This window comes from Schistocerca piceifrons, chromosome 2, assembly GCF_021461385.2.
Source record: "Schistocerca piceifrons isolate TAMUIC-IGC-003096 chromosome 2, iqSchPice1.1, whole genome shotgun sequence".
NCBI classification, from domain to species: Eukaryota; Metazoa; Arthropoda; class Insecta; order Orthoptera; family Acrididae; genus Schistocerca; species Schistocerca piceifrons.
The window spans coordinates 309,478,181-309,503,493 of NC_060139.1; the positions used below are offsets into that span (position 1 = coordinate 309,478,181).

The following is a 25,313-nucleotide window of genomic DNA, read 5'->3' on the forward strand; positions in this document are numbered from 1 at the left end:
GCACAGCATCAGGAGACTGTGGGGAAAGAGGGGGGAGTGGGGTGGGGAGCAGAAAGGAGAGTAGCAGATAAGGGGAAAAGACTAGCAGGTGCACCAGCAGGGAATAGTGCACAATGAGGGTGCAGCGATGCGAATCGGGAGAAGATGGCAGGACAGAGTGGTTGAATACAGCTGGGTGGAGATGGTGGGGACATTAGGTTACTGTAGGTTGAGGCCAGAATGATTTTGGGAGTGAAGAATTTGTTGTAAGGATAACTTCCATCTGCACAGTGCATGAAAGCTGGAGATGAAGGGAAGGATCCAGATGGCACGGATTATGAAGCAGCAGTTGAAATCAGGCAAGTTATGTTCAGCTGCATGTTGTGCAACGGGATGGCCTCTTTGCTCTTGGCAACAGCTTGGCAGTGGCCATTCATCCTGGCAGACCGGTTGTTGGTATTGTATTTGCTTATTCTTCGTAATTACAGCTTATTATCTAAAAAGCTGAAATAGGCCATACAAATTGCATTTCCTTGCATAGTTATAATTTATGTATTAATTATTTATTTCCGATACTTAATTTCTTTCTTTTTTTTTTTTAAAAAAAAGAAAGATTAAAAAACTACAACTTCTACTACTACAAAACTACATTAAAACCCTTAAACAGTTACCCAGCTACTAGTCTACTACAAACACTACAGAATTTGTTCTCTGTTTGTTCATTTATTTTGATGCATTTAACTTTTAGATGGCTGTTTCTGCCACTGGATCCACCCTCATGGTACCCTGGTCAACAGCCATAATCTGCTGAATTCCTTGGGCGTCAGGCGCATGTCAGCAGCATTTTCACTGTAGCGAGTAATTCCACCCATCACTGTTACTTCTTAAAGTCCACAATTCTGTGATCATTTTCACCAACGCAATATAGATTTTTGGGGCAGTATTTCACTTGGAGATAGCTGACCTCAATCATCTTCTCTCCATCTACAGAGTATGTTTAGCCTGGGCAGCAGCTTGATTTCTTATGGTTGAATGCCTCGTGGAGCCTTCCTTGGCCTTCTTGGATACTGTGGCTGCAGTATCATCCTAAATGTAGCAGGTTGACTCTCTCCTTAGCGCTGCTTTGGGATCCCATATCCTTAATTCCTAATGTCTATTATCCGCCGCATCTTCATAGAGCGTGCAGTTCCACAATGTGTGTTCTGGTATGCCCACACTGCCACAAGTGTAGCTATCATTCATCTGTCCTCTGATTTTACATAGATATGTGGCATAAGGGCCATGGCCAGTCTGCTAATGTACACTACTGGCCATTAAAATTGCTACACCACGAAGATGACGTGCTACAGATGCGAAATTTAACCGACAGGAAGAATATACTGTGATATGCAAATGGTTAGCTTTTCAGAGCATTCACACAAGGTTGGTGCCGGTGGCGACACCTACAACGTGTCGACATGAGGAAAGATTCCAATCAATTTCTCATACACAAATAGCAGTTGACCGGCGTTGCCTGGTGAAACGTTGTTGTGATGCCTCGTGTAAGGAGGAAAAATGCATACCTTCACGTTTCCGACTTTGATAAAGGTCGGATTGTAGCCTATCATGATTGGGGTTTATCGTGTCGCGACATTGATACTCACGTTGGTCGAGATCAAATGACTGTTAGCAGAATACGGAATCGGTGGGTTCAGGAGGGTAATACGGAACACTGTGCTGGATCCTAACAGCCTCGTGTCACTATCAGTTGAGATGACAGGCATCTTATCCGCATGGCTGTAACGCATTGTGCAGCCACGTCTCGGTCCCTGAGTCAACAGATGGGACGTTTGCAAGAGAACAACCATCTGCATCAACAGTTTGACGACGTTTGCAGCAGCATGGACTATCAGCTTGGAGATCATGGCTGTGGTTACCCTTGACGTTGCATCACAGACAGGAGCGCCTGCGATGGTGTACTCAATGATAAACCTGGGTGCACGAATGGCAAAATGTCATTTTTTCGGATGAATCCAGGTTTTGTTTACAGCATCATGATGGTCGCATCCGTGTTTGGCGACATCGTGGTGAACGCACATTGGAAGTGTGTATTCGTCATCGCCATACTGGTGTATCACCTGGTGTGATGGTATGGGGTGCCATTGGTTACATGTCTCAGTCACCTCTTGTTTGCACTGATGGCACTTTGAACAGTGGACATTACATTTCAGATGTGTTACGACCCGTGGCTCCACCCTTCATTCAATCCCTGCGAAACCCTACATTTCAGCAGGATAATGCATGACCACATGTTGCATGTCCTGTACGGTCCTTTCTGGTTACAGAAAATGTTCGACTGCTGCCCTGGCCAGCACATTCTCCAGATCTCTCACGAATTGAAAATGTCTGGTCAATGGTGGCCGAGCAACTGACTCGTCACAGTACGCCAGTCACTACTGTTGGTGGACTGTGGTATCGTGTTGAAGCTGCATGGGCAGCTGTACCTGTACATGCCATCCAAGCTCTGTTTGACTCAATGCCCAGGTGTATCAAGGCCGTTATTACGGCCAGAGGTGGTTATTCTGGGTACTGATTTCTCAGGATCTATGCACCCAAATTGCATGAAAATGTAATCACATGTAAATTTGTCCATTGATAAAGGTCGGATTGTAGCCTATCATGATTGGGGTTTATCGTGTCGCGACATTGATACTCACGTTGGTCGAGATCAAATGACTGTTAGCAGAATACGGAATCGGTGGTTCAGGAGGGTAATACGGAACACTGTGCTGGATCCTAACAGCCTCGTGTCACTATCAGTTGAGATGACAGGCATCTTATCCGCATGGCTGTAACGCATTGTGCAGCCACGTCTCGGTCCCTGAGTCAACAGATGGGACGTTTGCAAGAGAACAACCATCTGCATCAACAGTTTGACGACGTTTGCAGCAGCATGGACTATCAGCTTGGAGATCATGGCTGTGGTTACCCTTGACGTTGCATCACAGACAGGAGCGCATGCGATGGTGTACTCAATGATAAACCTGGGTGCACGAATGGCAAAATGTCATTTTTTCGGATGAATCCAGGTTTTGTTTACAGCATCATGATGGTCGCGTCCGTGTTTGGCGACATCGTGGTGAACGCACATTGGAAGTGTGTATTCGTCATCGCCATACTGGTGTATCACCTGGTGTGATGGCATGGGGTGCCATTGGTTACATGTCTCAGTCACCTCTTGTTTGCACTGATGGCACTTTGAACAGTGGACATTACATTTCAGATGTGTTACGACCCGTGGCTCCACCCTTCATTCAATCCCTGCGAAACCCTACATTTCAGCAGGATAATGCATGACCACATGTTGCATGTCCTGTACGGTCCTTTCTGGTTACAGAAAATGTTCGACTGCTGCCCTGGCCAGCACATTCTCCAGATCTCTCACGAATTGAAAATGTCTGGTCAATGGTGGCCGAGCAACTGACTCGTCACAGTACGCCAGTCACTACTGTTAGTGGACTGTGGTATCGTGTTGAAGCTGCATGGGCAGCTGTACCTGTACATGCCATCCAAGCTCTGTTTGACTCAATGCCCAGGTGTATCAAGGCCGTTATTACGGCCAGAGGTGGTTATTCTGGGTACTGATTTCTCAGGATCTATGCACCCAAATTGCATGAAAATGTAATCACATGTAAATTCTAGTATAATATATTTGTCCATTGATAAAGGTCGGATTGTAGCCTATCATGATTGGGGTTTATCGTGTCGCGACATTGATACTCACGTTGGTCGAGATCAAATGACTGTTAGCAGAATACGGAATCGGTGGGTTCAGGAGGGTAATACGGAACACTGTGCTGGATCCTAACAGCCTCGTGTCACTATCAGTTGAGATGACAGGCATCTTATCCGCATGGCTGTAACGCATTGTGCAGCCACGTCTCGGTCCCTGAGTCAACAGATGGGACGTTTGCAAGAGAACAACCATCTGCATCAACAGTTTGACGACGTTTGCAGCAGCATGGACTATCAGCTTGGAGATCATGGCTGTGGTTACCCTTGACGTTGCATCACAGACAGGAGCGCCTGCGATGGTGTACTCAATGATAAACCTGGGTGCACGAATGGCAAAATGTCATTTTTTCGGATGAATCCAGGTTTTGTTTACAGCATCATGATGGTCGCATCCGTGTTTGGCGACATCGTGGTGAACGCACATTGGAAGTGTGTATTCGTCATCGCCATACTGGTGTATCACCTGGTGTGATGGTATGGGGTGCCATTGGTTACATGTCTCAGCCACCTCTTGTTTGCACTGATGGCACTTTGAACAGTGGACATTACATTTCAGATGTGTTACGACCCGTGGCTCCACCCTTCATTCAATCCCTGCGAAACCCTACATTTCAGCAGGATAATGCATGACCACATGTTGCATGTCCTGTACGGTCCTTTCTGGTTACAGAAAATGTTCGACTGCTGCCCTGGCCAGCACATTCTCCAGATCTCTCACGAATTGAAAATGTCTGGTCAATGGTGGCCGAGCAACTGACTCGTCACAGTACGCCAGTCACTACTGTTGGTGGACTGTGGTATCGTGTTGAAGCTGCATGGGCAGCTGTACCTGTACATGCCATCCAAGCTCTGTTTGACTCAATGCCCAGGTGTATCAAGGCCGTTATTACGGCCAGAGGTGGTTATTCTGGGTACTGATTTCTCAGGATCTATGCACCCAAATTGCATGAAAATGTAATCACATGTAAATTTGTCCATTGATAAAGGTCGGATTGTAGCCTATCATGATTGGGGTTTATCGTGTCGCGACATTGATACTCACGTTGGTCGAGATCAAATGACTGTTAGCAGAATACGGAATCGGTGGTTCAGGGGGTAATACGGAACACTGTGCTGGATCCTAACAGCCTCGTGTCACTATCAGTTGAGATGACAGGCATCTTATCCGCATGGCTGTAACGCATTGTGCAGCCACGTCTCGGTCCCTGAGTCAACAGATGGGACGTTTGCAAGAGAACAACCATCTGCATCAACAGTTTGACGACGTTTGCAGCAGCATGGACTATCAGCTTGGAGATCATGGCTGTGGTTACCCTTGACGTTGCATCACAGACAGGAGCGCCTGCGATGGTGTACTCAATGATAAACCTGGGTGCACGAATGGCAAAATGTCATTTTTTCGGATGAATCCAGGTTTTGTTTACAGCATCATGATGGTCGCATCCGTGTTTGGCGACATCGTGGTGAACGCACATTGGAAGTGTGTATTCGTCATCGCCATACTGGTGTATCACCTGGTGTGATGGTATGGGGTGCCATTGGTTACATGTCTCAGTCACCTCTTGTTTGCACTGATGGCACTTTGAACAGTGGACATTACATTTCAGATGTGTTACGACCCGTGGCTCCACCCTTCATTCAATCCCTGCGAAACCCTACATTTCAGCAGGATAATGCATGACCACATGTTGCATGTCCTGTACGGTCCTTTCTGGTTACAGAAAATGTTCGACTGCTGCCCTGGCCAGCACATTCTCCAGATCTCTCACGAATTGAAAATGTCTGGTCAATGGTGGCCGAGCAACTGACTCGTCACAGTACGCCAGTCACTACTGTTGGTGGACTGTGGTATCGTGTTGAAGCTGCATGGGCAGCTGTACCTGTACATGCCATCCAAGCTCTGTTTGACTCAATGCCCAGGTGTATCAAGGCCGTTATTACGGCCAGAGGTGGTTATTCTGGGTACTGATTTCTCAGGATCTATGCTCCCAAATTGCATGAAAATGTAATCACATGTAAATTCTAGTATAATATATTTGTCCATTGAATACCCATTTATCATCTGCATTTCTTCTTGGTGTAGCAATTTTAATGGCCAGTAGTGTATCAATCCACTTGACTGGTTGAGAAATTTAATTTTTAATCTCTGCATCATGATAGGGAGAAATTCATATGTTTTTCTGCCAGTGCGTGAAGTGTCCCATTCATTTTGCCACAGTTGTAATATGCGATCTTTTATTGCCTTTTTCGAATTGGCCTCAGTTCCAAGCACCCTTAGTGCTTCCATTTGATTGCCTTTCTTTAACCAGTAAAAGACCCCCTTTTCCTAATTTCCATGTCTAATGGGCATATTCCTAGAACTACTAACAAAGCATCATTCGGGGTAGTGCAGTACGCGCCCGTTAATTTCAGTAGCATGCCTCATTGAACTCTTCTTACTTATTGATGCTGGCTTCACTAACTGCAGTCTATGAGCCCAGATGCTCACGCCATATCCTACGGCTGTTGCTAATATAGATTGGGGGTATATTCTGATTGTCTTCAAGGGAAGCCAAAGTTGCCTATTTGCAATGGTTATAACATCATTCATCATGTTGGTATCTTTCCTGCCTGCTTCCTCTACATGATGTGCAAAGTTATGACATTCATCCAGAAATACCCCTAGATACCTTATTACTACACTTTTCCTAATTGTTGCATCATTTAATGTTATTTTAGGGTTTCTTATTAGGTCCACTTTCAGCAGGACGTACGGTGTTTTGTGAGGGGCTGGTGACAATTTAACACTTCAACACCTGCCCTCAAGTTCATGAAGTGCTGCATTGCATTTGTCTTCTATAAATCTTCTGGACTCAACACTTACAATGAAGAGCATGTCATCTGCTTGTTGGTAGTCATACCAATATAAAAAGCTGAGTGAGGATTGCAGCTGCAACAGAGCTGGTACACGACATGGCTGCTTTCACAGGTTGCCCTCCTCTGGCGGGGTAAGATAACTTGTGACAGGACTGGAATAGGAAGTGCTGTATGTGTGGATTGGGCAAGTCTTGCACCTGGGTCTTCCATAGGATATGATTCCAGTGGCAAGAGCTTGAGATTGGGAGTAGTGTAGGGATGGACTAGGATGTTGTGGAGGTAGGAGGGGCACTGGGGAAAGCCCCGGGTAGGATGTCCATCATTTCAGGGCATGATATTACAACCCAGACTTTCCATTGTTTAACCACATTTTATGCCATTTGAGATTCATCTGCTTTAAGAAACAAATTATGTTTATGACAAGAACTGTCCCCATCATCAGTACATATTTCTTCAGGCTGTAGCCATGTCTACTGGCTTACTCCAATTTGTGAAACATTGTCAGAGGCCAGAAAAAGTGGCAATTGAAGCCCGTAAGTGAACTAGACATCCTGCAAAGCTCATCACTTCAGTGTGTGAGGGTTGTTTGCAGCAGTTACTAAGCTGTATAACAAACTTGAAGGTAGCTGTAATTAATGAGAACTAAGACAATAATGTACAGCAAGTTTACATGAAATTATACAGTTCTAATATGAGAAACACTGAACAAATTGCAGATGATGCTGTTTGTCACCTTCTAGTAAAGTCATCCAAAAATCAGAACAATTACAAAATGGTTCAGACAAGATATTTTTATGGTATGAAAAGTGGAAATGGACCCTGAACAATAAAAAGTGTGTGGTCCTCGATACGAGTACTCCAAAAACTCTGTTACATTTAGGTTAGATGGTAAATCTCATAAATTTAAGGGCTGTGTATTCATCTAAATACCTACAGATTACATTTATGAGCAACATAAATTGGAACCATCACATAGAAAGTTTTGTCAGGTATGCAAACTAAAAATTGCATTTATCGGCAGAACACTTAGAAGATGCAACGAATCTGCTAGAGAGGCTGCTTGCAATTGCTTTTCTGCCCTCTTCTGGAGCATTTCTGCACAGTATGTGATCTTAGGCATATAGGATTGCCAGAGGACATCAAACAAGTTCAGAGAAAAGCAACTTGTTTCCTATTCTCATGGCGTTGGGGAGAAAATGTCACAGATGTGATGAATGAGGTGGGGTGCCAATAATTGAAACAAACAAAAATATGGAAAGGATAGATTGCCAGTCAAAGTCAGGTGGCAGCACTTGGAGACAGTGCCCCCGTGTGTGTGTGTGTGTGTGTGTGAGAGAGAGAGAGAGAGAGAGAGAGAGAGAGAGAGAGAGAGAGAGAGAGAGAGATATCTCCTTCGGAAGAAGGACTTTGTCTGAAAGCTTAAATATTTTAACATTCTTTTTCTTTGTGCCTCGATCTGACCCAAGGTGTCCTCTTAATGATGAGTAGTAATCTGTCATTTCCATATTGTTGTTATTCTATCCTGGACTTTCCGTTGTCTAATCACTGAAACAAAGGTGTTGTTCGTTGTGGCAAGATCTTTTAATGAAATTACAAGCGTCATCTTTTTCCCTCTGAAAGCCATTTTGTTGACTTCCACCTACGTTGGCGGAAAACACCATTGTGATAAAATAATATAAATGTGAGCTCACACAGTTTGATTTAAGCATTCAGTTTTTGCAAGTGCTATTCAAGAGTGGAGCAGTAGAGAAAGAGTCTGAAAATGGTTCTATGAACCCTTTTCCAAACACGTTTGTATGAGTTGCAGAGTAATTGTGTAGATGTGCAGCAGTTTAACCGCACTGGTGTATCTGCCTTTGTATGTAAAATATCACCCGTAAAAACCAGTGAGTAATACAGCAGGGGAAAACTATGAGTGCCTAAGATGGGAAGAGAAGGATTTTCATTTTACTGAGATGTAGTGATTGCAGTTAATTCCAGGGACAAATGAAGAAGGTATGAAAACAAAAGGAAGTTTTTCAGGTACAAAGATGTATCTAATACATGTAATACGTTTGAATAAAGAGCAGGTGTGACTCCTGAAGTATTTTATGGAAATAGCAGCAACATTGTTGTCTTATATTTTATAGATAAACAGTCATAATTAACCATGCCCCCTTTCTTCTTTCAGAGTATGCAGGAAACCTTGGAGATGCAGGCGATACGGATTGGAGGGATGTCGAACAGCAACATATACTCCAGCTTGTAGACAAATTTTAACTTTAGTCACTTGATTTGTTTTGTATGTAAATAATTGAAAGTGACTTGTAATAAAGATTTTGTTATATTTTTTTATATATTGTGTCATAATTTTATTGATGCAAAACTTAAAATTTTCCATTGATAATTAAATTAATATTTGAAGACCAAAAAGTTGCCCCTGCTCTCACTTTTTAAGGTAGTTCAAAAAGAAACAAGCCAGAGGCTATAAAATGAAAACTGCTGAAGGGATATAATGCCATTGCCTATAAAGGAATGTGTGGTCCGTATAAGAATGCTGAGGCTCCTAACACATTTCTGTAATGACATAGGTGCACACCAACCTCTCAGTAGATTGGTCATAGGCACACAGTGACCATCCATGGTATTCAGCAGACCTGAAAACAGAGAACTGGAGACTTCAAAAGAAGACCAAAAGCATGTAGTGCATTTCCTTACAGCAGAAAGAGTGCCCAATTGCAGATAGAGCACTGAGCATCCATTGCTTAATCTGACCTCTGGGGCAACTGCTACCACTGTAACTTGCTGGTCTCCTGGAGTGAGGGTATCCACCTGCTGGTCAGTGGTATTGATAACGTAGTGTGGCATTGCAGATTGTTCATAAATGGCCAATTGACATCCTTCCTTCCAGAGTTGCTTGTGCCATGCCTTGATTTTTGCAATATACATGAAGTGATCTTCATACACTCGGCCATTCTTTGATGAATTTCCATTTCCTGCACTCCTGTTGTCAGGAAATGCACTGCACCCCTTTGCTGTTCTTTTGAAGACTCTCGGGCGCTGATAACCACGCAGTTGAGCGCCCCACAAACCAAACATCATCATCATCATCATCTTGAAGACTCTATTTCTGTTTTTCAGCATGATGAGTGCAGAGGATGTTCAATGCATGCATGTGCCCGCTCTGTCGTCACGTGAGAAAGAGCCCATGTCATTCTAGAGACGAGTTAGGGCATCAGCACTTTTATAGGTACCATACATTCTTTGCTAGGTGATGGCATGTCAATCCCTTCAGCAGTTTTCATTTGAGAGTCCCCAGTTTGTTTCTAGTAGAACGATCCTAATATTCCAACATTACAGATGGGTTGAATCCAACTCAACAAGATTCGGAGATGTTACTGTTGTGGAAGTGATTCACAAAAGCACCAAAGAAACTGGTATAGACATATGTACTCAAATACAGAAATATGTAAACAGGCAGAATACAGCACTGTGGTCGGCAATGTCTATACAGGGTGATACAAAAAGGTACGGCCAAACTTTCAGGAAACATTCCTCACACACAAATAAAGAAAAGATGTTATGTGGACATGTGTCCAGAAACGCTTAATTTCCATGTTAGAGCTCATTTTAGTTTCGTCAGTATGTACTGTACTTCCTCGATTCACCGCCAGTTGGCCCAATTGAAGGAACGTAATGTTGACTTCGGTGCTTGTGCTGACATGCAACTCATTGCTCTACAGTACTAGGTTTCGCAGTCAGTGCAATGTTTACAAATGTGGAGTTGGCAGATGCCCATTTGATGTATGGATTAGCATGGGGCAATCGCCGTGGCGCAGTACGTTTGTATCGAGACAGATTTCCACAACGAAGGTGTCCCGACAGGAAGACGTTCGAAGCAATTGATCGGCGTCTTAGGGAGCACGGAACATTCCAGCCTATGACTCGCGACTGGGGAAGACCTAGAACGAGGAGGACACCTACAATGGACAAGGCAATTCTTTGTGCAGTTGGCGATAACCCTAATGTCAGCGTCAGAGAAGTTGCTGCTGTACAAGGTAACGTTGACCACGTCACTGTATGGAGAACCAGTTGTTTCCGTACCATGTACAGCATGTGCAGGCACTATCAGCAGCTGATTGGCCTTCATGGGTACACTTCTGCGAATGGTTCATCCAACAATGTGTCAATCCTCATTTCAGTGCAAATGTTCTCTTTATGGATGAGGCTTCATTCCAACGTGATCAAATTGTAAATTTTCACAATCAACATGTGTGGGCTGACGAGAATCCGCACGCAACGTTTCTGTGAACATTTGGGCAGGCATTGTTGGTGATGTCTTGATTGGGCCCCATGTTCTTCCACCTACGCTCAATGGAGCACGTTATCATGATTTCATACGGGATACTCTACCCATGCTGCTAGAACATGTGCCTTTACAAGTACGTCACAACATGTGGTTCATGCACGATGGAGCTCCTGCACATTTCAGTTGAAGTGTTCGTACGCTTCTCAACAACAGATTCGGTGACCGATGGATTGGTAGAGGCGGACCAATTCCATGGCCTCCACGCTCTCCTAACCTCAACCCTCTTGACGTTCATTTATGGGGGCATTTGAAAGCTCTTGTCTATGCAACCCCGTTACCAAATGTAGAGACTCTTCGTGCTCGTATTGTGGACGGCTGTGATACAAATCGCCATTCTCCAAGGGTGCATCACCGCATCAGGGATTCCATGCGACGGAGGGTGTGGATGCAAGTATCCTCGCTAACGGAGGACATTTTGAACATTTCCTTTAACAAAGTGTTTGAAGTCACACTGGTATGTTCTGTTGCTGTGTGTTCCCATTTCATGATTAATGTGATTTGAAGAGAAGTAATAAAATGAGCTCTAACATGGAAAGTAAGCGTTTCCGGACACATGTCCACATAACACATTTTCTTTCTTTGTGTGTGAGGAATGTTTCCTGAAAGTTTGGCCGTACCTTTTTGTAACACCCTGTATAAGACAATCAGTGTCTGGTGCAGTTGTTAGATCAGTTACTGCTGCTACAATGGCAGGTTATAAAGGTTTAAGTGCGTTTGAATATGGTGTTGTAGTCGGTGCACGAGCGATGGGACACAGCATCTCCAAAGCAGCGATCAAGTGGGTATTTTCCTGTATGACCATTTCATGAGTGTACCGTGAATGTCAGAAATCAGGTAAAGTACCAAATCTCTGACATCACTGTGACCAGAAAAATATCCAGCAAGAATGGGATCAATGATGACTGAAGAGAATCGTTTGACATCACAGAAGTGCAACCCTTCCACAGATTGCTGCAGATTCCAGTGCTGAGCCATCAACAAGTGTCAGCCTGCAAACCATTCAATGAGACATCATGGATATGGGCTTTCGGAGCTGAAGCTCACCCGTGATGACTTCACAACACAAAGCTTTATGCTTCACCTGGGCCCATCAACACCGACATTCAGCTGTTGATGACTGGAAGTATGTTTCGTGGTCAGACGAGTCTCGTTTCAAATTCTATCGAGCGGATCGACGTGCATGGGTATGGAGACAACCTCATCAACTATGAACCCTGCACGTCAGCAGGGAACTGTTCAACCTGGTGGAGGCTCTGTAATAGTGTGGGACGTGAGCTGTTGGAGTGATATGAGGCCCCTGATATGTCTAGATATGACTCTGACTGGTGACACGTATGTAAGCATCCTATCTGATTACCTGCATCCATTCATCTTCATTGTGCATTCCAACGGACTTGGGCAATTCCAGTAGAACAGAGCGACACCCCACATGTCCAGAATTGCTACAGAGTGGTTGCAGGACCACTCTTCTGAGTTTAAACACTTCCGCTAGCCGCCAAACTCCCCAGACATGAACATAATTGAGCATATCTGGGATGCCTTGCAACATGCTGTTCAGAAGAGATCTCCACCCTGTCATACGCTTACGGATCTATGGACAGTCCTGCAGGATTCATGGTGTAAGTTCCCTCCAGCACTACTTCAGACATTAGTAGAGTCCATGCCATGTCGTGTGGTGGTACTTCTGCATGCTCGTGGGGGCACTACACGATAATAGGCAGCTGTACCAGTTTCTTAGAATGTTCAGTATATATGAATCACATAGTAAGTATGGTTTTATCTTCTTCTCAACATGATCTGAAATGAGCACTGACCCACTAAATTTCATCAAAATTATAGTCCATAATCTGCATTTTTTCACAAGATCAGGTGGAAAATTCTTTCAAGTGCTTGCCGATCTTGCTTTATTTGTAATTTCTGAAGTAAAGTTGTAGAATCCCTGTTATCTCATCAAGTTCAAAGTATTCTTTAAACAATGAATTCCAAGTAAGCACAATTCGGATGTTTAAAAGCCATTGCTATTGAGAATATTGTGATTAAGCCAACTTGGCATGGACACTCTTTTATCTACATTATTTCGACAGCTGGAACTGTTATATATGTTAAATAGTGAGGAAAGAAACAAAATAGTATTGCACTTGAGTACAAAGAAGCTATTTTTTTTAGATGCTAAATGTGAAATTTTAAAGCTATCAAATTGCCCATCTTCTGCACAGTACTCTAACACATTCTACTTTTTATTGTTGATAAATCATTATGGCTAGCTGTGCACAGCTAGTAATTTGTATCTGCCACCATCACAGACAAATAAATGCAGAGTCATTAATATAAATCTCTCTCTCATTGTGAATGTGTCTTCGTGAAGTGAGGTATCAGTATTCAGCTAATTTGAGTTTAAATGTCTTATCAGTTGTATACAGAAGACGTACTCCAGAAGGATAGTCATGAATTACAGTTTAATACGGCTCACCACTAGAATTTGTTCATGTATTTGAGGAGAGGTTGATCTACATACAGTTTATGCATTGGGTCAAGTCATTCAGGCCATCTCAACCACTATCTCAGATTTGGATGAAACTTCGCGTATTTGGTCAGCTTGTAGAGATAAGAAATCATAAAATTTTAGCATTTTATCTCTGTGTGTTTCCATTTTATGGTACTTCAATGTTAGAAAGTTTGCTTCTTATTTAACAATGTTATGGCACAAAAGGACACTTACTAACATTTAAAAAAATAAATTACTTTTTTTTGTCATCCAAAACAACATGGAATTTGGAGGTTATATACTCTGTAGTACAAGGATCGTTAAAAAAAATCTACTACTACTACTACTACTACTACTACTACTTTTCATACCTTTTTAAGTCAAGCCATACAGGCAGGAAATAATAATACGCAATGTATTTGGAAGCAGAATAAATGAATTATATTTGTTTGTTCGAGAGAGAGAGAGAGAGAGAGAGAGAGAGAGAGAGAGCATATACTGTCTCAATTACTAGCCACATTAGACAGACATTTAAATACATCGCACATTATAATATTTCATTAGCACTAAACTCTTTATCATAACAAGACAAAGTGATGCTGGCATAGTACTGATTGATGAACAATGATTTATGAATTTTTGTTAAATAATCAATTATTCTTCTTAATACATTTACCTTTTTTTATGATCATCAGCCAAGGGAAAGAATGGGGACAAAATGGACATAGAAGTGGCTGTATATCATTTTGTAATTTCTTGTAATGCTGCGAGCAAATTAGAAGGTCTACAGAGAGTTTAAATTTTGCACAAGTAATGCCTCTGAAATCGTAGGTGATCTTGAACTGAGATAAAAAACATTACAAATCATGTGAATTTCGCACAGTATATTGAAAATGATAGTTCCTCAAATAAAATATGTTTTCTGTTCTTTTGTATTTTTTTGTTTTGTAACAGATAGTAGTTTGTAAGAGATGTTTTGCTCACAAAAGTCCCGAGTTTGAGTCTCAGTCCAGCACAGTTTTAATCCGACAGAAGTTTCGAATCGGCACACATTCCATCGCAGAGTGAAAATTTCATTCTGTAAACACCCCCCAGACTGTGGCTAAGCCATGTCTCTGCAATATCCTTTCTTCAAGGAGTGCAAGTCCTGCAAGTTTCACAGGGGAAGATCTGTGAAGTTTGGATGGTAGGAGATGAACTGCTGGAAGTAAAGCTGTGAGGACAGGTCTTGAGTCATGCTTAAGTAGCTCAGTCGGTAGAGCAGTTGCCAGTGAAAAGCAAAAGTCCCGAGTTTGAGTCTCGGTCTAGCACACAGTTTTAATCTGCCAGGAAGTCTCATATCAGTGCGCACCCTGCTGCAGAGTGAAACTTTCATTGTGGAATAGTTTTTAATTTAAGGCTCCCCAGACAATATAGTTTTGTCCCAACTGAAATTTTGAATGATTCAACTTATAAATGGTACAGGCTCGGCAAACAATATTTTTAAAAAGTTCAAGCTATTTCAGTTTCTTTAAAACACACTGTATACAGTAGGCACTATTTGTAACTATAACATTTTTTTCTGAATAGAGCATATACACTCCACTGAAATTGGTAAGTTCTTACAGCTGATGTTTTAGGATGTCCAACAACTGCAAGCCATTGAGTTTGGGAACCGGAAAAATATCCTCTCATTTGGGCCAATAGAGTGGCAGCTGTTATCCTGAAGGCTTCATAAATTGTATGGCAACATCACATTTAGTTCACTGATTCTCCCAAAACACAAGAAACTGAAATACTTACAAGCTACATATCTTGGTGGGGTATGGTTTAGCTGGTTGTAACATAAGGATCGATTTTCACAAGATATAAACAAATAATTGGCAATGGCCTCTGAGAAAAATGTCCTCAAGTATCTTCATGTGTATCATATCGAACTGAAGGCGCTCTTTGATGACTAGATCCTGTAGAGCTACCAAATTGCATCTATCTTTATTGCTACGTTCCACCTGCTGTTTCTGATAGTACCAGACATTTTCTAAGGCATGAAGATCAGGTGATTTATAAGGCCAGTTGATGTGCAATAGGGTTTGTGAGTGTTTGTGAAATTAGGAATGTATATCTGAAGGTTTGTGTACAAAGTGGTTGTCATCTTGGAATATATGAAGTGTCACAGTATACTCATTGTGAAGCTGTAGGAGAAAGAGCAACACCTGGCCACTGAGGATGTTGAAATAAACAGCCTGGTTGATGTTCATGGTAAATTGAACACGAGCCATTCGTGGTACAAAAAACACCATCAAAATATTGCAGAACAACATCCGGCCTGAACTTCACCATCCATTTGCTGTGAACTAGACTCCTCGTTGGCCTGTCTGCGCACTCTATCACTTGCATCTTTACAAAAGAAAATCATGGCTCTTCAAGCAACAAATACATGCCTCAGGTTAGGGAAAGTCAAGTTTCTGTGTTGTTTGGCTCATTGAAGATGTGTAACTTAATGCTGCACTGTGAACAATGGCGTTTTGTGAGGCAAAAAAAAAAATCCGGATTTCCATTGCATGCAGTTACCTTCACAATGTTTGCTTGGAAACTGGTTGAGATGGACCTGCATTCACTGACAGCACCAAGTCCTATTGGGTTTGAAACTAACTGTCACTGACAAGGAGTGACACTTGTCTCTGGTCCATGTTGGTTACGGTACTTTTACAACCACTGTTCTTGCACCGTTTGCATAGTTGTGAGTGTTACACTATCCTTTACAGGTATGTTTGATATGCTGTGTTTGTTGCAACACAAGAAAATCAGGCAGGCTCATTCATAGTTTGGTTCCTAGGAACTTGGGAGGGGGGGGGGGGGGGGCTGTGAGACAGGAGGCACAAGACTGTTTCGTGGATAGGTCTACAAAACGGTCATATGAAGGTAACATAGGATGGAAAAACAACTACACAACTTTTCATGTAGAGGTAATGTCTTGGCTGTATATAGAACACACCATGTTTTTATTATTTACACATGTCAGATCATGGAATGTATGCATAAATTTATAACTAATAACATACCTTACAAAACTGAGTATACACAAAAAGTAAAGACATGGATGGTTCAGCTGTGAAACAGAATCACAATGGCAAATGTTTTTACTCATTCAGTATCTCTTTCTGTAACAGAGTATGAGAAAGCCTAAGATGAACTTTCATATATATCTCTCTCAAATGTCTTCATTCACAAGCAGTATATCACAAATAATGTACAGAAATACAATACTAACAACAGTTGGATACAACATTAATATGACTCCCATTGTTAATGTGAACTCACATCACGAGCCTTAATGTAACATAACACTGCTTATAGCATCATACTGAGTTGCTGTAGTTTCATTTACATGGCTTGCTGCTAAAAAGTTACAGTAAGAAGAAACAAAATTTAAAAAAAATTAAGTTTCACAAAACCACAATAGAAATTAAGCGAGTGGAATTGTTAAGTATCACAATGCAGACAGGAGATATGTGATCCTCACTTATAATAAAGACAATTATAACTTCTGTAAGTAGATAGGAAATAGATACTTGCTCACAACCTAAAGAGGGAAAAGAATCTCATAAGCCCTAATTTTGGTAGTTATTAAAACAAACATTTTTCAGTAATGTATTTCTCTCTCTGATCAGTAGCTACAGTTTATTTAACTTTACACTGTGGCTTCCATTCTGTCTATTATTCAGAGCAATGGAAGGACTAAAAATAAAAAATCTTTGCCAAAGTGGCAGTGAGTATTCATACGTATTTATCTAGATTTCATCATGTAAGATATTGCACTTTAGTCGTCACAAACTCATGGCTTTGGTCAGAAATAAATGGAATAGTAAGAGGAATAACTGACAGAAATTTGTAAATAAATGGAATGCACTGTTTGCACATGGGTTAAATGTGCAGAATTACAACTGATATAAGCGTCAATGGAGAATTACGAATATTAAACTTTGAAAGGTGCCAGTACAGAAAGTGCAGTCCACGTATCATGAAACATATCTGAAAAGTAATATGAATTCCACAAGAATTAGTGATCTGTATGAACACACTGCTGAATACATCTCCAATATAAACCATTTTACACTGTCGCTAAGACCTATGGTATACATGTACATATAACAGCTGACTCTGATGAGTGTGTTCACTAACTGAATAACAGCTATTTGTCTCAGCTGTTATCAAAATCACACTTAAAAGTTTTTAGGAGATCCACTTCATGTATGGCCAGTTGTTGAGTAGTCACATGAGATTTGATTGTGTTTGTTCAAAAGTGAAAAGTTTTTCCCCTGTTGTATAAGTGGCCTGGCAGCTGCTCATTGAGTAAGATTTATTTGTGTGAATCATGTTTGACTTTAAGCAAGATTCAAAATTCAAAGAAATGTGTAACATTTTGCTGAATTCAGTTCATAAACTGCGCCTGCATTAGATACAATAAGCAGCTGGAGTCAGAATTTGAATAGGATGACATCATGAAAATTAAATGTCTTTCAAATGAATGATTGAAATATTCTACCTTACCCCTCATTCTCACTCATATATGCAGTCTAACCATATGGCTACTGCTACTTCCACACTCCATTCCAAGGTTGCTTGCTTCTTTCACTATGATTCATGGTCTGTATCTCTAAATCACCCTAGGTTAAAATCCAAGAGGTGCCTTGGAAACAAATATTCAATAGTGCAATTAAGTTTGCAAAACTTGACATTCATAATATAAAATGTGGGTGACACGTGTATTGTGCCTCTCAGAATAGAAACACCAAATTTATGAAGGATAACTTTTTCTTGGAAGGGATTAAACACACATTAATAAAGTCCATTATTAATAGTAGTTTTGTCTGTGTCAAATCTTGGATGAACAAAATTTGCGGGATTCACAATTCACAACTTCATAGTTTTCAGAGTGGTCTGTCAGTTGCTATGTGAGTATCTTAGCTCTTTAATGTTACTAATTGTACCAAGCAGGCAAAATACGCAAATCTGAGAGACTGCGATTGTAGTCTTGTTGCTTTTGGGCTACAGATATGGCAGATTTGTTGTGCTTAGAGTTTTCGCAGTGGTGTTGCCTCCTCCTCAGCGTCCCCTTCATCAGCAAGGTCCTTGCCATTAGAGGTTGCGGTACTGCCTGGTGGGTTGTTCCAGTGCTGCAGCTCTCCAGATCCTAGCACCAGATAGGCCAGTGCTCCTGCTGTGTATGTGCCCACTAGGATCCCAAACACCTTCTGCCACTGGCCGAACGTTTGCTGTCAACATGCAAAGCAATGCCATTAGGGTCCCAAATGATTAAATGTAGGAACAGAAATTTATCTGTGGTGCAAGCCACATTTGCAAAGAGTGTTATGTAGAAGTTACAATTTTAGTGTGTTACTCATGAGACAAAAATGTTATCAGTTACTGAGGGAACATGTAACCTTGTCTTTTAGAATGTATAAGATTTAGTTGTGTATACAGTTCTTTTGTCTTAAGATTAGATCATGTAAGAAGACTTGTATGAGCAGTGTGACCAATGTTTACGGGTGTATCTAAGCATTTTCAGATCAATAAATACATGCAAATTGATTAGTTCCCTGAAGTTGTGAAAACATACCTTTGAGGAAATCATATGTTGCAGCAATGCATCACTGCTAATTTCATGATATTTCTTTATTGGGACTGCAGCTTGTAAATTCTATGTCACATCAGGTACTCTAAACAATGAGTTAATTTGTTTCCTTGTATATTAAGTTGGGAAGTTAGTTATAGTCCTACATTAGACTTATAACTGCCTGTTTTGTACTGTACAGAGTTAACAAGTGTCTGATTGTGCCTTATAGTCATTGACTGCAGTCATAGTGACTGGTACAAATATATTGTTTGTTTTGTTCTGCTACCGGTCACATTATTTATTTTTTAATTTAATGAATTGCTACACATTTGAAACATGTTTTGCTCATTACACAAACCATGATGCCTTAGCTGTTAAAGCAGAGAAGGGTTCCCTAATGATTATCATACTCAAAGAAGATAAATATTTACTAAACACTTTTTTTCAAATAATCATTTACATGGAATCCTTCTTGACCCTACAACAAAATTTCAAGTTAAAAGAAGAAAATTTCTCAATAAAAGTGACTTTTGTTTCACAAAGAATGAAGCCCAGATTGTAATTAATCTCAAATCTTCCAGACTCAGAGTACAGCCAGAAATTCAAAATAACATCACATCTTATCAGGCCAGCTGTCAAAACAGTTGTGTCACCTCACATCAAATTTCTCTTCCTTGATACTGAAAAGTTATGCAGCAGCATACCTCTAGATGAGACTGTAAAATAATTTAATGAAAAGAAGTAATGGGCAGGCCAGAAATAACTGAATTTGAGGATATGCTTGGTTTGGTACTCTCACATAATTATTTCTCTTTTAACTATAACATTTACAAACAAGACCCAGGACTTGTTAAGGGAAGCTCACTGAAAGACTTCACACTGAAAGATATATCATGTACTTATAAAATATAAAACTGAAACTGAAAGAGGCCTAAGTAGAAGGGCAAAATTTAAAATGCCCATGTACAAATCTGGACTCACTTGGCATCACCTGTAGCCGTCGTATCAGACTTTATATAGTCCGGACTAGCAGAAATTTTGAGACTTGGTTTTAAGAGCACATGTACTGTTACGGGTTGGAGAAATACAACAAACCAGCGCTAGCAACACACATTACTGTAACAATCATTCACTGAGAACTGAACAAAATGTGAAAATTCTGCTCAAAATGGAAAAAAAAAAGATACCTGCGAGGAAATGGATATAATTATCTACGCTACACTAAATGAAAATTCTATTCTACAAGGGCATGCTGCAAAGTAATGCATCTGAATTTTTTATGTGAAAACTCTTAAAGCTTTTTAAATAAAACAAATGTTATCAACATTTTACATCAAACAATGGAAACTGAAGGTTGGAATATAAAAAAATGTAGGGAAAAGCTTTCTGCTCACCATAAAGATAATGTGTTAAGTAGCAATCTATCCTCTTCCTGATATTGTTAATGTTCTACATCTTGCGTATAATGTAACTGTAAGATGGTTCAAAAAGAATGCCAGATTTGGTATATCAAAGTAAGAAGTTTATTTTTATAAAAAATGCAAAGTACATAAACATGTTCATCTAATCTTCACATTTCATGTATGAAAAATGTGAGCTCTGTCCATGAAATTCACTATGACTGCACGACAAATTTCCACATCCATTACACTGACAACTCCAATATCCTCCTTCAAGTCATGGATGTTTCAGGTTTATTGGCATACACCACTGACTTAAGATGCCAAAAAAAGGGAAGTCACAAGGCGTTAAATCACATGGCCTCGGTGGCCATTAATGAACAACATTGCACAAATTGAGGTGACCTGGGAACCACTCATGGAGCAACTGAATTTTTTTGCAGGAAGTATGGCAAGTGACACCATCCTGCTGAAACCTCAACTCTTCAATGTCCATTCCATCCAAATGAGGCCACAAAAACTTCTTCTTCATTGTACAGTATCATTCTCCATTGAATGTCACAGCTTGGCCTGCCTCGTCTTCAAAGCAATAACAGCTAACGACAACGCCCGACCAAAAGCTGCAACAAACTGTCACTTCTTGTGGATGAATTTCCCTTTCTTGCATTGTACAAGGATTTTCTGAACCCAGGTATGGAAGTTCTGCGTATTCACAAAGCCATTTAAGTGGAAGTGTGCTTCATCACTGAAGATGATTTTGTTTGTGAAGCTGTTATCGTCCTGTTGTCCTCTGGAACCAAGTCAAGAAACTGTTGTCTATCCTGGTGATCCATCACTTTCAGCTGCTGTGTCAGCTGAACTTTATAGGGGTGGTAGTGGAGATCATACTGGAGAATTCTCCATACTGAAGAACAGCCCAGTTGTTGGGAACAGTGACAAACTGATTTCATTAGGCTAACAGCCACACTGTCACAAACCACCGCAATGTTATGGACACTTTGGCCAGAATGACAACACCAAGATAACTTTTAAGGATCACCGTGGAACCTGTCTCAAAGAACTTTTTCATCTGTCTGCAAACTGTTGATTCATTTCAGTGTCTCATGGTGCCCTAGAATCGTGTGAAGTCGCTTGATAGTTGCTGTATAACTTTCTCCATTCCGATAAAATGTTTTCATGATTAGCACTCATTGTGTACAAGAGAACTGCTCTATGGTTAGACACCAAACGCATAAAATTCAGACTGAGTCAACAATTGGAATGTTCCTGGAAACAGAAATGAATCAAAACAATGTCATCAACCAACAAACAAAAATTTACCAGATTTTCAAAACTAGTGCTCTTTTTGAATGATCCTTTATGTTGTTTGTGTGAGAAACAGTATGCTGTAGTCGAGTTTCAAATTTTAAGAGTACATCCACACATGGACCACCTTCACTTTCAGCATGACACTGCCAGACCACATATAAGCGCTACAACATGTGCAACAATCCAATACCTTTGGTTCACTGTCATTGATCAGCCTCAATACAGTCCAGACATGGCCCCATCCAATTTTCATCAGTTTCCAAAATGTAAAGAACACCTTTCAAGACCTTCCCTTTGATAGTGATGAAGCGGTGCAAGCAGAAGTGGTGATGTGGCACCATCAGAAAAGTCAAACATTCTACAGTGACAGTACCAACAAACTGGTCGCTGTTGGGAGAAATGTGTTCATTACCAGGGTGACTATGATGACAAATAGATATGTAGATTTGGAGGATAAAGATTTAGAATGTTGATAACATTTGTTTTATTAAAAAGCTGTAAAAGTTTTCAAATAAAAAAATTTGGAGACCTTACTATTCAGCATACCCTCTAAATGAAATAAATGAATTTAAAAGCTCAAAATTCTTCATTAGTCTTAAGCCCTATTTATTACAAACGGTGTAAGTCACTTCATAGGTAAATAAATGACTACCTAGCTGTTAATACCACAAATATCAACACTGGCAGAAGAGATAACAGATATACTGACACAAATCGCATGTCCTTCATAGTGGCGGGTACAAAACATCTGACGATGAGCAAAACATGCATAGCAATGTATTAATTTAAAAAAAAAAATATGGTTGCTAACAGAACAAAATCAAACTTTTGTGAAAATTATTATTTGTTGCTACACAGTTTTTATAATGGGCCCACATCACAGTATGCCATGCTCTTTGTTGTTTTTGAGATAAGATTCTTTTTCTCAGGATGTTAATTAATGTTCCATACATTATTTGGATGGTATCCCCTGAAAGGATTTGGAGTGACTCAGTCTACAAACCATGTATACATAAGCAAACATTTTGTCTACTGTGCAAAACTTGCTACCAGTGGTTAATAAAATGTTGTCCACAGAACAGGACAATTGCTTTTCGTTCATTTGTGTCCACAGTTCTGCAGTATTTTAGAGAGGAAAAAGTCTTTTGGGAATTTAAAGAGTGTTCCAGAAGAAATGAGTTCAGGTTGGATTTGAAATTTTTTTCAGACATTTCATGTTTTTGGACAAATGATAAAAGTTGTTGTCTCCAGCTGTTGAGTTATTTCTGAGCCACGGACAACTTAAATGATGACCAGGTGTGGTTCTGTTGTCGCTGAGGACAATACTATTGCTCTCAAATTGTGATGGATTATTTATGACAAATTTCATTACTGTGCTGGCATACACCTTCACCGGCACACCAGTCAGCACTAGGAAACATTGTATAGCAAGTGCTGAACTAGTTGCGCCTATGACAAGAGAAGACCAAGAAGACATGCCCCCCCCCCAAGCTACGCATCTATAACGCCCCCCTGGGCAGTGAGCATATAGGCCGCCACTGCCAACCCGACCGAGCTGTCTCACTCTCAGTACCTCAGTACATTGCATTGGGACTCAGTTCGCATTGCACTTCAATATGTCGCACTGTGCTCTAGTCTTCCACAGTGATAATCATTGCCTCGCATCGTAGGTGGCTATGAGGGATTGTTAGTCATTGTATATAGTTGTGATATGGACACTGACAAGATTCAAGAATCAGTACAAGTTATTTGATTCCTGTTAACTGCAGAACTTCAGACTTGACATGATTGAAGTTAACTACTCAACTGATTCCTGTAATAAAGTGTATTTTAACAACCTACGCATTTTGTGTTGTAGTGAGAGGAAACCGGCCACCCACCTATCATACTACCCTTTCCTCGTCCAGCCAGGAACCACAAAACATTATAGGAGGGCACAACAGAATGCCTAAGCCCTTCAGAAGGCAAAGTGACTGTGTGTGGATAACACAAAATGCATCCTTTGTAATTTTATTCATATGGATGTAAATATATTCATATCTCATATGGATGTAAACATCCACTTTGAAATCCTGCATTGTATGATCAGTAAATATTAATCTCACTGCTCGCATTTCTGTGACCTATACTTTCTTCCTAAGAGATGAGTTAGCCCATAAAATTATATCATGGGACATTAATGAATAGACATGAAGGAAATATACTAATATGTTGATTTATTTTTTCCCCCAAAACTAACTACTGTGAATGGAACAATAGTGTTTTTCCTCCAGTTCATATTTTCATTAAAATATGCTACTAAATTGTGAGTATTATACCCTATTCACTCCTGTGGATGCTCTGCACTAATTATTGGTGTTATTCTGTTTGTTTCTACATAGCTGAATGAACTATGCTTTACTGGAATTAAGGAAAGGTCAGTTTTCAGTGTATGGAAGTACTTGTTAATAATTTAAAAAGTATTATTAATACTAATCTTCTTCTATTTCTGTCTCTCTAAACAGACAAACTTTAGCATTTGTGTCATCTGCAGACAGGACCAACTATGCCTGATGTATGTTGAGTGGAAGATCATTTATATATATTAGGAATATTAGTGGATCCAGTGCCCTATAGGGACTCCATTCATACATTCATAACCTCTCTCCAGTCACCATAAGGTTCTCCTTTTTTTCCTCATTTATATTATTTATTAGAGTTAAATACATTATTTTTGTTGTACAACATTATTCACACTAATTGTTTGTAAAATGATTTATTCTATAAAATATAAGCTTTCCTGAAAGAGTGTTGTTGTCTACATAAAATTTAACAGGAAAAGGGAATGATATAAGATGAGATGGAGGCCACTAGCTGCTGTTCAGTTTGATACTCACATTGCCTTGTGTCAGAGATCCCACCATGGCTGATGACAAGAAACCAGTGAAAGAAGACAGAGTCTGGGCCATACCGAAAATGGTTCCTGGAACAGAGATAGCATGTAATGGAATCTGATTTTGTGTTGGTCCAATAGGATACAGACTTACTGTAAACAAGTGAGCTAATTTTATTATTTGTGGTTTTATTTATTGTGTAATTTTCTTGTTTTGTAGCTGAATTTCTGTCAAAATGCTAGTTGTAATTCTAATCTGAATTTGAGCACTATTGATTTTCTCTTAAAAAATTTAATAAAGTAACTCTTTTTTGTGAATAAATACAGTTTTTGTTTAAGGATCTGTGGAAGTGTTTTCTTCAGACTACCCAACAGACAAATCTCATTTCATCTTATTTTAATTTCCTCTGCCAGGAACTTGAGTGTGAACTGCAGAATAGTCATGCAGATGTATAAGTAGCTAACAGATCACCAGTTAAATGTAGCACCCTCTCTAGGAAGTCTTTGAAGGAATACACAGTAGTGGTAACACAATGGTTGAACTCTGCACCTGCAATTAGCACTGCATACAGACACTAAAGGAGCTATACTCGTCTAGACTGCACACATGAAGCAGACTGAAGAGAAATAATTGTGATTCCCAATTTGCTTCTTTGGTATCAAATATTTTCTTTAATCTCAACTCTAAGAAGATA

The 25,313-nt window shown here is 40.3% G+C and overlaps 2 protein-coding genes across 3 annotated transcripts in view; one reads left to right on the forward strand and one right to left on the reverse strand.

Annotated features, from left to right (window-relative positions):
* Positions 1 to 8,943, forward strand: part of LOC124777150 (beta-catenin-like protein 1) — a 102,326-nt gene extending 93,383 nt beyond the window's left edge. For both annotated transcript variants that reach the window (XM_047252450.1, XM_047252452.1), the window contains exon 11: positions 8,780 to 8,943. In XM_047252450.1, coding sequence (XP_047108406.1) covers positions 8,780 to 8,868 — 89 coding nt within the window. In that variant the 3' untranslated portion in view covers positions 8,869 to 8,943. The remainder of the gene's footprint in view (positions 1 to 8,779) is intronic.
* Positions 8,944 to 16,382: 7,439 nt separating this feature from the next.
* LOC124776405 (sialin) overlaps positions 16,383 to 25,313 on the reverse strand; it is a 385,302-nt gene continuing 376,371 nt past the window's right edge. Inside the window, exons 11-12 of the mRNA XM_047251384.1 lie at positions 24,623 to 24,708; positions 16,383 to 18,697 (exon numbers count right to left, since the gene is read on the reverse strand). Coding sequence (XP_047107340.1) covers positions 18,497 to 18,697; positions 24,623 to 24,708 — 287 coding nt within the window. The 3' untranslated portion in view covers positions 16,383 to 18,496. The remainder of the gene's footprint in view (positions 18,698 to 24,622; positions 24,709 to 25,313) is intronic.